This window comes from Xenopus laevis, chromosome 6S (assembly GCF_017654675.1).
Source record: "Xenopus laevis strain J_2021 chromosome 6S, Xenopus_laevis_v10.1, whole genome shotgun sequence".
Lineage (NCBI taxonomy): Eukaryota > Metazoa > Chordata > Amphibia > Anura > Pipidae > Xenopus > Xenopus laevis.
In genome coordinates this window covers 53,131,415-53,147,445 of record NC_054382.1, presented here as the reverse complement: position 1 = coordinate 53,147,445, position 16,031 = coordinate 53,131,415, and the positions used below count along the sequence as shown (strand labels likewise).

Here is a 16,031-nt window from a genome sequence, read left to right as displayed (position 1 = left end):
ATTCAGTACGTGTCGTGCTGTTTGGTTACTTTTGCTTAAAAGGGTTGTTCACCTTCAAAACACTCTTTTTCAGTTCAGTTGTTTTCAAATTGTTCACCTGAAATAAAGCCTTTCTTCATGTACTTTCCATTATTTATCTTTTACTGTTCTCCCAAAATCTAATTTTAATTTTGAATGTTGGTGTCTGTGGTGTTTGAGTCTGGCAGCTCAGTAATTCAGGCGCAGACTCTAAACTGATACAATTTTGCTGCCTGTAATGAAACCCAGAGATTCTGCTCAGCAGGGACAAAGATAAGAAATGTATCAACTAAATGTATCAGTTTAGAACAGTTCTTTAGAAAGTGAAAAATGACACTTTACACTTCAATATTAGAGAAATGGTTAGAAATAGAAAATAGCCACTAATTATAAAAAGATGTTAATTCCAGTGATCTATCTGAAAACAACTAGTTGTTTAAAGGTGAACAAGCTTTTTTAGGACGATCAGTTACCCCCATATATATTTGAGAATTAAAAAAAAATGTGAAGCATCAAAGGGGAATGAAACCCCCCAGCGCTAAAACCAAACCCTCCACCCCCCACATACCTCTCCTCTCGGGCTATTGGCCCAAAGTCCCTACTTCCCCTTTAATGCAGGTCCACTCCAGCAAAGTTCACAGTGAAGAGAAGATGGCCCCTGTGAACATTGCTGGAGGGGACCTGCATTAAGGGGCAAGTAGGGACTTAGGGCCAATAGCCCAAGGGGAGAGGTAGGGCAGGGGGAGGAGGGCCTACAGTGGGGTGCTGGGTTTGAGTTTGCACCTAGGGGTTTCATTCCCCTTTAATAATTGTTACTATAATTGAAAATAGAGAATCAATGAAGCAGCACCAAATGAAATTAGAAGGTAATATTTAACACATTGCAGAACTGAAATGCTACCCCCCTTGATTATACCTTTCAATATTAATGTACAATTTAATACACAGTAAAAGTTCAAATTTTAAAACTAAAAACTCTAATATTAACCTATTATTAATGTTTTAAATAAAAAACAAAGATTACCTTCACTACTTCTTCGTGAAGTGTCAAATTTTGATAAACCAACTATTTGCACCGGATTGATTGTCTCTAAGACTAATTCATCATTTTCAGATAGCTGACTCAATTGTGGTAATCCACCGCCAGTTTTTGTCATTTCTTTATAATTACTCGTTACTTTATCTTTAGCTCTTCTCCTTACATCAAACCATCGTTTTTTAATGTCATTAACTGTGCGGGTAGTAACACCAACTGCATTTATTTTAATTAAAATAGCCATCCAAATTTGGTTCTTTACAAGTCCAGAGGTTTTCTGAGCCAGGTCTCCATACAGACGGCGGTAATTGCGATTCACCTAAGCAATAAAAAATAATCATTTTCAGGCCATAATTTAAAGTATTACATACATGCTTATAAAATGGGTTATAAAATAAATGTAAAAAAAAAAAATCCACTCAATTTGTCTAGGTGTACTAACCATATACAATTAACAATATATGTTAAAGCATTGGCTAACTTTTCAAGTTAACTTTATATGTAGTAGAATGACTAATGCAAAGCAACTATTCCATTTGTCGACATTATTTAATTACTATATTAGAATTATTTTGCTTCTGTTTACAGTTTTCAAATAGGGGTGACTGCCCACAATCTATAACAACTAATGCAGAGTGAGGATACAAATGTATTATTAATGTTGTTAGATTTTATTGCCCCCTTATTGTAGCCCAGTCTCCTAATCAAATTAGTACATGGTTGCTAGGGTAATTTGGACCATAGCAACCAGACAACTTAATTAGCATTTTGGACAGCTGAAGAATTAAAAGCTTAGTAATTCATAAAGCACAAATTTCTAAAACATGAAGTCCATTTGGCACTGAACAAGCTCTTTAAAAAACCTTTAATTTGCAATTGGTCTTTGTTCTTGAATGTTTGATCAATTGTATTTTCTGTTTCTGGTGAACATTTTGTTGTGGAGTCTAGTTTCAGATGCAAAAATGTTCACCAGAAACCAAAAACATAATTGATAATACATTCAAAAACAAAGACCAATTGCAAATTAAACGCTTTTTAAGGAAACTCACACATAGGTGTTTGTAGCTACACACCCCTGTGTTCCCAATTCATTTGCTCAGCAGCAGTTCTCCCTACAGCTGAACACATATTACCAGAAAACAAGTGCACAGCTCAAAACAGCTGTGTGTAAGTGCCCTAAAAAGGTTGTTCTGAGACATTTGTCTACATTTTATATTAATTGTCATTCATTACTTTTTTTTTAAGAAAACCTGTTCATGTTCAACTATTAATATGAAATTCCACATTCAACAATAGCTTACAATAATTAAAAAAAAACACTTACTTCATTTACTAAAATATCCAGCTCCTCTTGACAAAAGCGATGTTTTCTTAACCTTGAAAAGTTATCCACAGGAACTGCTTTTTTCTTCTTTTTGCTTAATCCTTCCTCAAGAATGTCATCATTTAAAACTGGGTCTATAGCCACAGCACTGTCATCTGTAATGGGTACTAACTCACCAGTACTATTGCTACAACTTGGCTGCAAATTTAAGAAATCTTGAAGCTTTGCATACATGTCCGCAGATAAATTAATGGAAACTGTGCTAGACATAGTTAACAAATTGAACACAAATAAAAAAAAAAGGAGCTCTAATGATACAGAAATATACTCAAGTCAAAAGAGCAAAGTTTACTGTGCTGTGCAGACTATTACAGGTAGCCACAAGTAGCAGGATAGCAACAGCAACCCAAAGCCAATTGAAATAGTTTGTACTCATGCGCAATGCGAATTACCAATAGCCTGTAGTTTCCAGGCGAAATGCGAAAATCGCCTCAGTGACTACTGCTTGCACACCACGAATAGGAAGGAAAGGCGGGAAGCGAAAACTACCCAGAGATAACTGTTTCTACACCACGAATAGGAAAAGGCCAACAAAAACACCCACATACTCCAACTGCAATGTAGTAATCAGTAGTGCGATTGTTAACCACCCTGCCCATGGATACAATGCCAACAAAACCAATCATGCGCTTGGCGTAATCGTAAAAAGCTAATACATTCGCAAACGCTATTACAAACCATTACATTGCGCGACTCATGTTATTTTTGCGTTTGCTACAGTTTTGTGCCTATGTAATATATCTGTGCGAAAAATATTGCATTCCGCTTAGCGCAAATATACTCGCAAATGTGCGAGTGCGTGCTGCGATAACGCCAAATATTACATTCCCCTATTTAACTTTTAACAGATATTTCTTAACTAAAAATGGAACAGTGTTATGGTTTCTTTATGTATGTGCAGTGGTATAAATGCACACCTGACTGTTGACCTATATTGCAGGTAATTATCCGGCAATTTAATATGGGGATTATCATATTTCTTTTATTGTAAGTTTGTTTTTTTAAACAATAGTAAAATAACTAGGATGTATAAATTAGGTATATTTTTCTTTTAACAATCACCTGTTGTGACTAAATTACATTACTTTGGATGAGACAAATGAACAACGATGAAAGAATATCCGTTCTGTGTTTATATGTCTTTCTTTAGGAAGGTTCACATAACTAAGAACACATTGGAGTGCCTAAATGGAGATTATGAAGTTGAACCCGGATATGGCTATGAACGAAACAGTTTCTTGAAAAAGCATAATATTGAAACTTTTTTTATTGTGCCATCTCATCGAAGGAAGGTAACGTTTTTAAAAAAAAATTTTGCATTTCTGCCAATTTAGTTTTTGAGTAGTAAGTACAGATAATGTTAGAATACTTTCTGTATGAACAAATTATATTAGTATAAAGTAAGAGCATGCCATTTTAAGTCAATATTTAATGTATTTTTCAAAAATACTGATTGTTTTTGAGATAATTACCTGTGCAATTAGCATTTCTTTCTAAAACAGAAGTTAGTTGAGGTAAAAGGGGTGTGGGTGGCCAACCCCTTTTTACACTGGACTGTATCCCCACATTGAAACTCTGAATGATGTTAAATACTGGCAGTAGAAGCTTGAAACGAAAAAAAAAATTAATTGAATAAAACATATTCTTAACACTTAACTCAACAATTCTTTTCGATTGGTAGAAGACACAGAATAGCTCTCTTAATATTTTTGGTAGCAGCTGCTAGTGCCTGTCTAACTTGCACCTTGCTCCATTGTGGCTGTTGCATGTTGTAGTTTATATGTTGCACAATGGATTCCTGCCTTGAACAGGGCCATCTTTGCACCCTGGTCTATCTTTGCTCATTTGTGAAGCATTAAAACTGCATGTTAAAAAGCATTAAAAGCAGTTGAAGGGTGTGTAAGTGCAAGGCTATGACTTACATACTTACTGACCACTTTTCACGAGTCGGCACCCAGAATCCAGAACCAATGCTAAGCACCCTGGTCTCGGCTCTTGCTTCCGCCTTTAACTGCCGCCTTACACCTCGGAAGGAGCCCTTGGCTAATCGGAAAGTCTTTGGACAGAAGGTCACAGTACAGGAATAGATGAATCATAGTCAAAACAGGCTGGGTTGGTGCAGGCAGAATTCTAGCGTAGTCAGACATTCAAGGGTCAAAACCAGGAGGTCAATCAGAAGAGTCAAACAGGCACGGGTCGGATTACAGAAGTAAGAGTAGTCAGGCAGGCATGGGTCAAAACCAGGAACTCACAGAAATTAACCTATAATGGGCAATGAGAAAATAGAAAAGGTCCCTTTAAATTTCTTTGAATTTCGCGTCATTGCGCGCTGGCGTTGTTATGCCAGCGCAAATGCACCTATAAACCAAGAGGATGCGTGCCGTGGCGCACCTTAAGGAACCGGCACACAGGAAGAAGTGGATTGTCGTGGTGGGCGTCTCCGCCGATGGTGTGGCGAGCGTCCACGCCGAACTACTAGACCACAAGGGTGAGTTGTTACACCACTCTTATGTTGCAGTTTCACAGCAGTGTATGCATTCCATGCACCTATATTTCACATTTTGCCCAAGTTTTGTAAAGGAGACAGTTTTTTTATTTTAATTTTAGCTCTGTTGTTGTAATGGTTACAGCAGAGAAAAACATACAAATCGAAGTTTTAGAGGCTATACCTCTTTGGCTTTTCATTCATGATTATATGTTGTTTGATAGATTATAAGGTCTTATTATCTGAAACAGAACTCTAAAATAAAAGAAAACTTTGTGCTTTGTTTTGCCTTCTTATTTCATTCTCTGTGTGTATTATTGTTGGTATATTGTGGATAATACTTATATTCACAGCAAACTGAATGCAGGCTTGTTTCCCCCTGAACAAGGTTATTGACAATGTATTTGAAGTTCTGTAGCTGGGTAGGCTTTATTTGTGATGTATAGTTGCAACATGGCACACTTGACCTTTGAAATAAATGGTGTCCTTCTGCAATGTTGCATGTGAGATATACTGTATTGCACCACTTATTCTATCTTGACCTCTGTGTTGGCTCATGTTATTTAAGATTAAGACAGGTTGATTATTTCTCACCTGACATGTAAGCAGAATGTGCTCTAGGGATATGTGTCCTGTAAAGTCAAAAAACATGATGTATATAAATCATTTTTTTTATTTAGATTTTATGTGGCTGTATTTGAATCTAGGTTTCACAATTAAAACATTGTTATTGAAACACTTGTAAAGGTTTGGATGCTGACAAGTATACTGAACATACTGCTATTCATATTCAGTTTTCCAGTAGTTGAAAGAATCTCTCATTTAACCATACCTTTTCAGTAACACTATTTTAAACAGCCTTATAATGTGTTTATTTTTTTATCAGATCTTTCCAGGATTAATTCTTTCTGACATAAAACCTGCCAAAAAGATGAAGTTTAAGACAGTCTGCTACCTATTAGTGCAACTAATGCACTGCCGTAAAATGTTCAAAGCTGAGATTCCATTTTCAAATGTAATGACCTGTGAAGATGACGATAAGGTAACCAATTTCTTTTTATTCATTGTATTTTATAGTGGCAAGCATTAGGTAAAAGGAATGGGTTTGGCAATATATTTACTATAAGTTATATTACATTTTCTGCGGAGGAGGTTTATATAACTGTGGGCATATATAGATATTGCCTGAAATTAAGCAGTCCCATGAATGGCAACTTACAAACATGTGAAAACAAACATGCACACACATATATATATATATATATATATATATATATATATATATATATATATATATACATAAATATATATATATCACCAGAATGTTATTGGCTTACAAGAAAGTTTTTCTTTCTGGATTCCCCAGTTGGATATTTCATAAATCAGCCCCATTTTGTACAGTCTGTGTTATAATTGTGAATAACACAGAGATGAAACTAAATCAATTAGAATTACCCATATTACTTTTTAAGTGCTGATAAATGATATTTAAAAATGTTTTGTTTTTTAAATGCAGAGGAGAGCTTTACGGACAGCTTCAGAAAAACTCAGGAACCGTTCATCTTTTTCTACAAATGTAATACACAGCACTCCAGGAACGCGTGTAAATCGATATATTGGCCGTTTGATAGAAGCACGGCAAACTGACTCTGAAATGTCAGACTTGAATTTTATAACTTTAAAATATAAACACTTTGAGCGTGAACAAAAGGTAACTTGAGTTGTAGGTACTATAATTAAATGTTTGTTTGCATATATATGTATTATTCAATTCATATATTTATAGAATAGTAATAGGCAAAGCATGTATAGATGCATTTAAGAAGGCAAAAGCTGCAATAATGAACTGAAACTCATCACAGGTAGTGAAGAAGTCTGTGGAAAGAGCTTATACTTTATTTTTTAAGCAGAATGAGGCCCAGTCACACAAGCACACACAGTCCTTTTTACTCATTGAACAAGTACGTATGCATTCTGATTCACGGCACATGCTCTGACATATCTGTCCTGACCCTGCGTTGAGGTAAAATCATAGCGTACTTGCTCTCCCCTGAAGAGGAGACACAGGACTCCTGTATGCCACAAGGAAGGAAATCAGTGCTAGATTTTGTTGCAGTTGCAGAATAGGGCTACATGTGTATTTATTCCAGGGTGTGTGCTGGGTGGAACAGAGCAAAAAGTATATATATATATATATATATATATATATATATATATATATATATATATATATATATATATATATATATACTGTATATATATATATATATATATATATATATTATATATATATATATATATATATATATAGATATATATATATAGATATATACATTGTAGTAGCTACTACTATATACAGTACGTAGTTTTAATTGTTTATGAGATTATGACTTATAATACTGCTGACGTTTCTGTGTTAGTTATAGCAATGTTTTCGCTGTATACATTAACGCAAAATGAGTTTGAGTCCATTAAACCTGGTAATACCCATGTGGTCTTATGGTGTCCACTCTCCTGTTTCACTAGGATGTTATGTACAGTATGTGGTAATTAAATTAAAGGAGTGGTTCACCTTTCAGTTAACTTTTAGTATGTTATAGAATAGCTAATTCTACACAACTTTTTTTTATTGTTTTTTAATTATTTGCCTTCTCACTCTTTGTAGATTTTAAATGGGGGTCACTGCCCCAATCTAAAAAACATATCATCTGTACAGCTACAACTTGTTTTTTTTATTGATACTTTATGTTGCTCATAATTTTATTCAGGCCCTCTATGGTTCATATTCCAGTCCCTTTTTCAAGTAATGCATGGTTACTATGGCAATTTAGACCCTAGCAACCAGGTTACTGAAATAGCAAACTGGCGAGCTGCATAAAAAGCTAAATAACTTGAAAACCACAAATAAGTAATGAAAATAGATTGCAAATTCTCTAAGAATATCACTCAACATCAAACTAAAAGTTAACTTAAAAGCAAACAACCCTTATAATAAAATAACATACAAGCTCCTCATTGGCAAATCACTATGTGCCAGTACTTGTCTATTGCTAACACATTCAGCACACAGGCAGCAGTATAGACCAAGTGGCAGATCGTTTCACTAATGTGCCCAAATATTACCGCGATTCCTTGTTTAAATGAGTTAAATGGTGTTAATGGTTCAAAGAATGTTGGGCTAAATGGTCGGCCCCCACACATTTTCACCTCACCAAATCTGGCTCTCGTTGCAAAAAGTTTGGACACCCCTGGCGTAGAATAATTTACTTAAAAGTGATACTGACACTAAAAAAGTACATTTTAAAATATGAATGTACATTAAAGGGCCCATTCACTAAGCTCGAGTGAAGGAATAGAGGAAAATAGAGGAAAAAAAATTAGATTTTCGATTGTTTTTTTTGGCTACTTCGACCATCGAATTGGCTACTTTGACCTTCGACTATGACCTTCGACTTCGAATCGAACGATTCGAACTAAAAATCATTCGAATATTCGACCATTCGATAATCGAAGTACTGTCTCTCCGGGATTGAAGTTCCCCCAAAATCCAGCAACTTCTTTTAGGGCCCTCGTCTGCCCAAACAAAAGCTTCACAGAAATAAACGATGTTGCTGTATCCCTCAGAGAGGAGGGGGGAGATAACAGAAAGTTTTTATAGTGTAAAAATATTAAATAAAACACACCCACAGTGTCCTCTAAAACTTACTAAAACACTTTTTTACTGTGATGCAGAAAGAACATACACTTGTTCACCATGTGTGTTCATTTATAACTTTTTCACCCTTATTTCAAACAGGAAGAAAAGAGAACAGGAAGGGGTGGGTGGGTCCGTAACTAAGGGATAGTGAGGTTAGCAACACAAATCCGGATTGTTGCTTTCCGGTGGTATTATATACTCACAAGAAGTGAGTTTCAACTAATGTGAAACACAAACAGGATGGTCTCTCGTCCAGGCTCCTTCTTCCTGAATCTCTTGATGGGGAGATAAAACAGATAACCTGTGCAGAAGCGCTTTTAAAACATTTTAATAAAAAAGTAAGATCACACTTACAAACACACTCTGGTACAGCGCATTGAAATGTCCTTGTAAAGTCCTTCTAGCACTTTGGTTAACTCTGCGTCCCTTGGAGCTTTGTGCTGCTTTTTTTAGAAATCATGAGCGGCGCTGCTCCAAATCGCAGGCGTAAACACGCTCGGCGCTTCTGCAAGGTAAGAGCGTAGGAGCGTAATCACGCTAACGCGTTTCACCTATCGCCTTCCTCCTGAGCGATGACGTTTCCTGCTCTCTGCTGCTGATTTATCTCCCATCGTTTTTTTCTTTTTCAACAAATCCCTTCAAAAAACTTTATTTCTCTAAAACGTTTTCACAATATTCTCCTTTTCGTACTAAAATGAAGCAATTTTTCTTTATATCACATTAATCACATCACATTCATGTATGGTGCTTCACAATATATTATAATCATTCTAAAAAATTACAATCTAAAAAATATACACTTATAGTTGCAATCAAAACACCATAAAAGTTTATTGTGGTGTGATTAATGTGATATAAAGAAAAATTGCTTCATTTCTGCATCACAGTAAAAAAGTGTTTTAGTAAGTTTTAGAGAACACTATGGGTGTGTTTTATTTAATATTGAAATTACTATACTATATAAACTTTCTGTTATCTCCCCCTCCTCTCTGAGGGATACAGCAACATTGTTTATTTCTGTGAAGCTCTTTAAAAATGTCTTCGACCCCCTAGTTCGCCGCCTAAAACCTACCGAGGCCAATGTTAGCCTATGGGGAAGGTCCCCATAGGCTTTCCAAGGTTTTTCTGATCGAAGGATAATCCTTCGATTGATGGATTAAAATCCTTCGAATCGTTCGATTCTATGGATTTGATCGTTCGATTAATTCCTTTGATCGTTTGATTATTCCTTTGATCGTTCGATCGAAGGAATTGCGCAAAATCTTTGACTTCGATATTCGAGGCCGAAGGATTTTAATTCGGCAGTCGAATATCGAGGGTTAATCAACCCTCGGTATTCGACCCTTGATACAGTTACCTATAGGTCATATTTACTTTTTTTGCTGAGAGGTCTGTTTTTGTAAGTAATTGTAAGTTAAAGTTTCTAAATTTGACTGTTTTGCAAACCTGACTGTCCCATCTCAGCCTGTCAGTTAAAGTTTCTAATGCTAAAAGACTCCTGCTGCACAAATATGGCAGCCCCCTCCTACAGGAACATGGGGCATCAGACAGGTAATGTAAAAAGCATTGTGCAAATACTTTATGGCAAAGTTATAAGTAGCTTTCAAAGGCAATATTATGATAGATGTAAAAAAGAGTTTACTTTCTGGTGTCAGTATCTCTTTAAGAGTACAAATGTAGACTAGGTTAAATATGGACATCACACACTGCTTGTACAAAACTTGAAGATAGATGCTTTACAAGTAATACAATACCCCAAATTAAAATGACAAAAACACATTTTTGGCAGATTTGTACCTCATGTCTCACTCTACTCTGCATTCATTCTGCCTGTTGATTAGATCTCTACTACAACCTATATTTTACAATTAATAGATCCTATTAGCACTATATTGCAGATATGCTGAAGTGCTCTACTAGCAAAAAAAGATTAGGCTGCAGAAAGAGCTAATGCTCTGTTGAGGAGTTTTATTGTGTCTGTCAGCTAAGTTTAGGTTATTTTTGGTTATAGTGGGCAGTGCTTGCCAGCTTTTTCATGTGGTAGACTAATTATATGACCTGGTTGCTCATATGTGCAAAGACGCATTGCTTTCAGTTGCCAGTTATACAAATGTATAACCCCAATACATCATTGTCTCACTTAAATAGGGGCAATTAAATCAAATGCACACTGAGCATCGCTAATTATTAAGATCAGATTTGTTTTCTTTTTTACATTTTGATATTTTCCAGCATCTGAGCATCAACCCTGAGCATTTGTTTTTAGACTTTTGAGAAATACTACAGTCCAAGCACAGAGTTATCTGTTGATCAGTGCATACCATGAGCTCTCAGGTTTTGGGGTAGATTTCTTCAGGAGGGATGTATTCAGTAGACATTATATGTAACCTTTTGAAACAAACAGTTGTTAACCATGTAATCGCATTCATAAGCTTGAATTAGTCTCAAAGTACCCAATTAACTGCTAAAAAATATGACTGCGAGAAGAGTTTTTATTAAAGTAAGATTTTTTTCTGGTCTGACATTTAAAGGGGAATTTTTTTTTTTTATAGAAACCCTGATGTTAAAAGTACTCCAACTCAGACCTGTGAGTTCATGTAGAAGTCAATGGCAGATGTCCTGTTGACATTCTGAAGATATTCTAATCTGTACTGGGTTTTCAATAATCCGACGATTTCATAGTTTCAGGTGTCAAATCGGAAAAAGTTGCAGGTTTCTGGCGACAAATCCGAAAAAGTTGTCAACAAATCTGAAAAAATTGTATGATTTGGATATTTTCGCTATTTTATCGAGTCTTTTCCTGCACAAGAAATGTACATGAAAAAATTGTATGATTTGGATTTTTTCACTATTTTATCGAGTCTTTTCCCACACAAGAAATGTTTGTGAAAATGTATTGATAAATAGGGGGGAAAGTCGGTGTGGATTTGGTTTGAGTGGTTTTCAGAAAATAGTGAGAAAATTTTGATAAATATAAATATGTCTTTTTTGTTCTTCATCTTGATTAAAACTATTTAAATTTGTTTTTAAATGATTGCATTTGTTTTCTTCTACAGTACCATCAGCTTCATGATGAATACTTCACCAGTGCAGTTGTTCTTTCATTAATTTTAGCTGTGTTATTTGGTCTTGTCTACCTTCTAATATTTCCACAGTAAGTATCCCTTATGTAACCCCAAAATGTCACAAACGGTGTAACAGTTTTCTTATACAATTTTGGCAAACTGCCTTGTTGCTCAAACTGACAGCCATTAAGCACTGTCTCTGTAGAATTCTACAAAGTGTAAGATTAAAACTTTATTTTTCAAACTACTTTATTTTCCAAACTACTATTTTGTTTAATTTCAACTAACCTGTTCATCACCTATGCTAAACAAGAATAAGTGCATGTAATTTTGTTCCCATTGGTGGTCTATCCCTTGCACCTACCCTTTAAATAATAAACCCTTATATGTGTAGGCTTTCTTTATTAACTATTCAAATCTTTGTACTGACCCTTGTTGTATGTGCAATACATTTATCATATACCTAAAATGCCTTTTTTCTATTGTAAATAAATTCTGATTTAACAATCGCATATGTAGGGAGAATTCTTGTCTTTTATTAATTTGTTCCACTGCCTTGAATGTTTTCCAGCAACATAATATCCTGTTTATGGTGGTTTCTTTTAGTACTTGCCAAAATCCATGAAGAGCACAGAAAAAAATGTGTTTAGATAGACACACATACTATAAGTTAATTGTACTTAAAAGAAGAATCAGACACATTTAGACAAATTTATGAAGAAAACAGGAAGGAATGTGTTTAGAAACACACAATTTAATTTTACATAATAGATATAAGCACGTAAGCAACGTGTGAAGGTCTGTATGGCTAAGAAAAACAGTTGCAGATGTCAGGATGATTTAATGGATTCTTGTAGGAGAGTTTTTATGGTTACATGGTGACTTTTATATGAACCGTTTTCAAATTTTTATGTGTTCATATAGTAGATAATGTAAATATGGAATAATGTACCCTCCTATTTAAATTACAAGGATATTACAAGTCACCAAGGAGTTCCATGACATATACTTTTAGTCATGAAACAAGTCATGAAACATGATGTATAATATTCTCATATTTTAAAACAGGAGGTACATTATTCTATATAATACACAATATTTAGTGTGTCATGTAGCACAAATGACATCACTAAGCATCAATTACTGCTGGTGACATCACCATCAACAATACAATATTTTGTGCAATGCAGGAAATCCCTTATAGTATATGACATCACTATGTGAGTTTACCATGCAGTTTTAACCCCTTGGTATCTCACATGGTCAAAGTACCCATAAATTCTCAGTTGTCAAGTACATTTTTTATTGCCCCCCTCAAAGCTAAAGGAGACAAAACAAAAAATAGATATCATAACCTTTATTTAATCCATTAGGTGCCAGTGAATTTAACTATATCTTCCCTTTCCTGCAATTGCCTAGTCTCTCCCACGGCTAGGTGGAGCTACACATTCCAAAACCATATATTTCAAATTCAAATCAGTATGTCCAAATAGTTGAACTAAGTCTTGATAATGATGTCAATGTCTTTATCTGGAACGTGGTCTCCCCCCACATAGGGCAGACCACAGGGGCACATACTCTTCACATTTTGATCAACTTGTAAAATATTTCTTAAGTTGGTATCTTCATGCATTTTGGGGATGCAAATATACTCCACCCTTATTCACACAACATCATTGGTTACCAGACAAACAGGCCAACATGTCACAGGACCTTGTGAGTACCCAAGTGAATCAGCTTTTTCAGTAAGGTTTTCCCTCTTGGATATTAAATCAAAAGGGTTTGCCAAATTATTATAATCTCAATAAACTTCTTTTAAGTTTGTCAAGGTCCAGCATCTCTCCAAAAGTGAGTAGTTCAAGAAGAGAGAGTAGTATAAGAAATATAAATCTAATTACATATTAAATGCAAAATACATTTTTAGTTCATTACATTAAATAAGTAATTGGTCAAACCCCATGCCTTAGGGGGGTACTTTCCAGGTGCAAATGAAGTTTAATTCTCTGAAGCCAAACTTTTGAATAGATTGTCATAATTAACCTTTCTGAAAATATAAATGTCTATTTTTTTTTTCCAGAAGCACTATCGTCCTCATACTCCTGGTGTTCTGCTTATGTTTCCTTGGGGCTTGTATCATGTATCTACATGTCACACGTGTGCAGGTAAATATATCCCTTACATTGGCATCTCTTATAACTTCATATATTCAAAATCATATATTTGAACAACATCTATAAATATCAAAGGCTGCACTTTTCTTTACCTTTTCTAGAAATATAGTAAAATAGGATAAGAACAGACACAGATAGTCATGGACAATGTAACGTAATAAGGATAATGTTACACTAGAAAAATTTAATTGGCCTAGCACTGTGATTGTCAAAAACAACTTGATTTGTCAAAAACAAAACTAGAGTGGTTACTCTTATTTAGTACTTTACAATAAATTACATGTTACTTATTTTCAAATGCAAATTAGTGTTTATTTCACATACTGTAGATATATAGGTATGGGACCTATTATGCAAAATGCTCAGGACCTGGCTTTTTCCAAAATAAAATGTAGACATGATATATGCCCAGTAGGTTTCTTTTGTCACCTATAAAAATTAATGATACCTTAATTGGGTTACAAGTACAAAGCACTGATTTATTATTATTACAAGAAAATCCTCTTCAGAAAATGTATATGCTTTGACGTTCCCATAATTCAAAATTCTAATTTTTTTTTAAATAAGGAGTTGACTTCTATGTTAACAAAACAACATTATGAAGAAATAAGATACTGAAATTTTATAGTGATGTCTGTAGTGAATTCCTCAATATTGACAACAAATATATGAACTTTTGCTTTTACAGCACGAAGAGCACAGCTATATACTGTATACTGTATATATGATGTACATATAATCAAAGATTTTATCTCAAACATACTTTAAATTATTTACTGTTTTTTCCAGTGCTTTCCAGGGTGCCTCACAATTCGGATTCGAACCATTTTGTGCATATTTGTAGTAATATTAATTTACTGTGTTGCCCAAGGATGTGTGGTGAGTAAATATATTGTTGTTGTGTTTTAAATGTAGATGTGGGCTTCAGTAAAGTAACACAGTAGAGAACTGCTTCATCTAACAAATGTTTTTATTAAAAATAGCTTTATAATATATAAAAGCCATGAATATCTTGTAAATGATATCCTTATAAACGTTGAGTTCTGAATTCATCAGTTATAAACTGTGAATTCTGATGTCATTTTTGTCACATGACTCAATAAAACTTGTGTTTTATATGGTCATGGAACTCCGAGGTAACTTCTAATATCCTCATATTTTGCAACTGGGGGTACTTTATTCACTAAATATCCTCCTTAATTAAACATGTCTTTAAATGTAATGATTATGCAACAAGTTCTACACATTGCACCAGTTAGAGTAACTTACAGAATCCCGGGGGTTATGTAATAAAAGGCCCTAACTTTGCCCATGAGCAGAAACCCATAGCAACCAATCAGCAGGTAGAATTTACTGGTCACATGTTAAAATGCAAACATCTTATTGGTTGCTATGGGTTACTGCTCCTGGGCAAACTTAACTCATTATATTACATATGGGGGGCAAATGTTTATTTTGAAACAAGTTACCATTAAATTCTACCTACCTATCTACTGATTGCTTAGGTTTACTAATCCTAGATGTTTCTAATACCATTGCTAAAATAAGTGGATGTTTTTTTATTAACAAGCACAGTTCTAGTGTAATTATGGTTGCCTATTATGTGCCATTATGTGTTATTATGTGTTATTTTTAATTCAAATCAGACAAAGTGCTCCAAAGCAACACTGGTCAGTTATCAGGTTAAAATGTTGATCTTAATGGTTAAAATACAGCTTTGCATATCTTGCATAAGTCATAAGCATAAAAGCAAACTTGCATTATGTGTTTTTTTTGTCTTGGATGCAAAACAGTTAAATTCAACTCATTTATGTATCTTCAATTAAAGACAAAGGGGGTTATTTATTTAAGTCTGAATGATAAAAACTTGAATAATTATAGGTTTTTTTACTGTAAAATCCAAAGTTTCAGTGGAAAAAAAAACATGAATGAAGGATGCAAAATGTCAGAATCCGAAAATACTCCATCTTCAACCTGTCGATGTCCTGTAGAATTCAATTTGAAGATTATGGTCGGACATTTCAGGATTTTACCGTGATTTCACAAAAATTCGGGCTTTTCTAGCATCATCCGAAAAATTCAGTTTTTTCATTTGACAAAAGAGTCATGGTTTTTCTCAATCCAATTTTTTCATATCTTTTTTTTTAATGATAAATAAGGGTAAATCATGGATTG

At 34.5% G+C, this 16,031-nt stretch overlaps 1 protein-coding gene across 3 annotated transcripts in view; it reads left to right on the top strand.

The window, feature by feature from the left end:
- adcy1.S (adenylate cyclase 1 (brain) S homeolog) overlaps nucleotides 1-16,031 on the top strand; it is a 142,869-nt gene that overhangs the window by 83,293 nt on the left and 43,545 nt on the right. For all 3 annotated transcript variants that reach the window (XM_041567580.1, XM_041567579.1, XM_041567581.1), the window contains 6 exons: nucleotides 3,589-3,730; nucleotides 5,810-5,965; nucleotides 6,440-6,634; nucleotides 11,677-11,774; nucleotides 13,763-13,847; nucleotides 14,646-14,735. In XM_041567580.1, coding sequence (XP_041423514.1) covers nucleotides 3,589-3,730; nucleotides 5,810-5,965; nucleotides 6,440-6,634; nucleotides 11,677-11,774; nucleotides 13,763-13,847; nucleotides 14,646-14,735 — 766 coding nt within the window. The remainder of the gene's footprint in view (nucleotides 1-3,588; nucleotides 3,731-5,809; nucleotides 5,966-6,439; nucleotides 6,635-11,676; nucleotides 11,775-13,762; nucleotides 13,848-14,645; nucleotides 14,736-16,031) is intronic.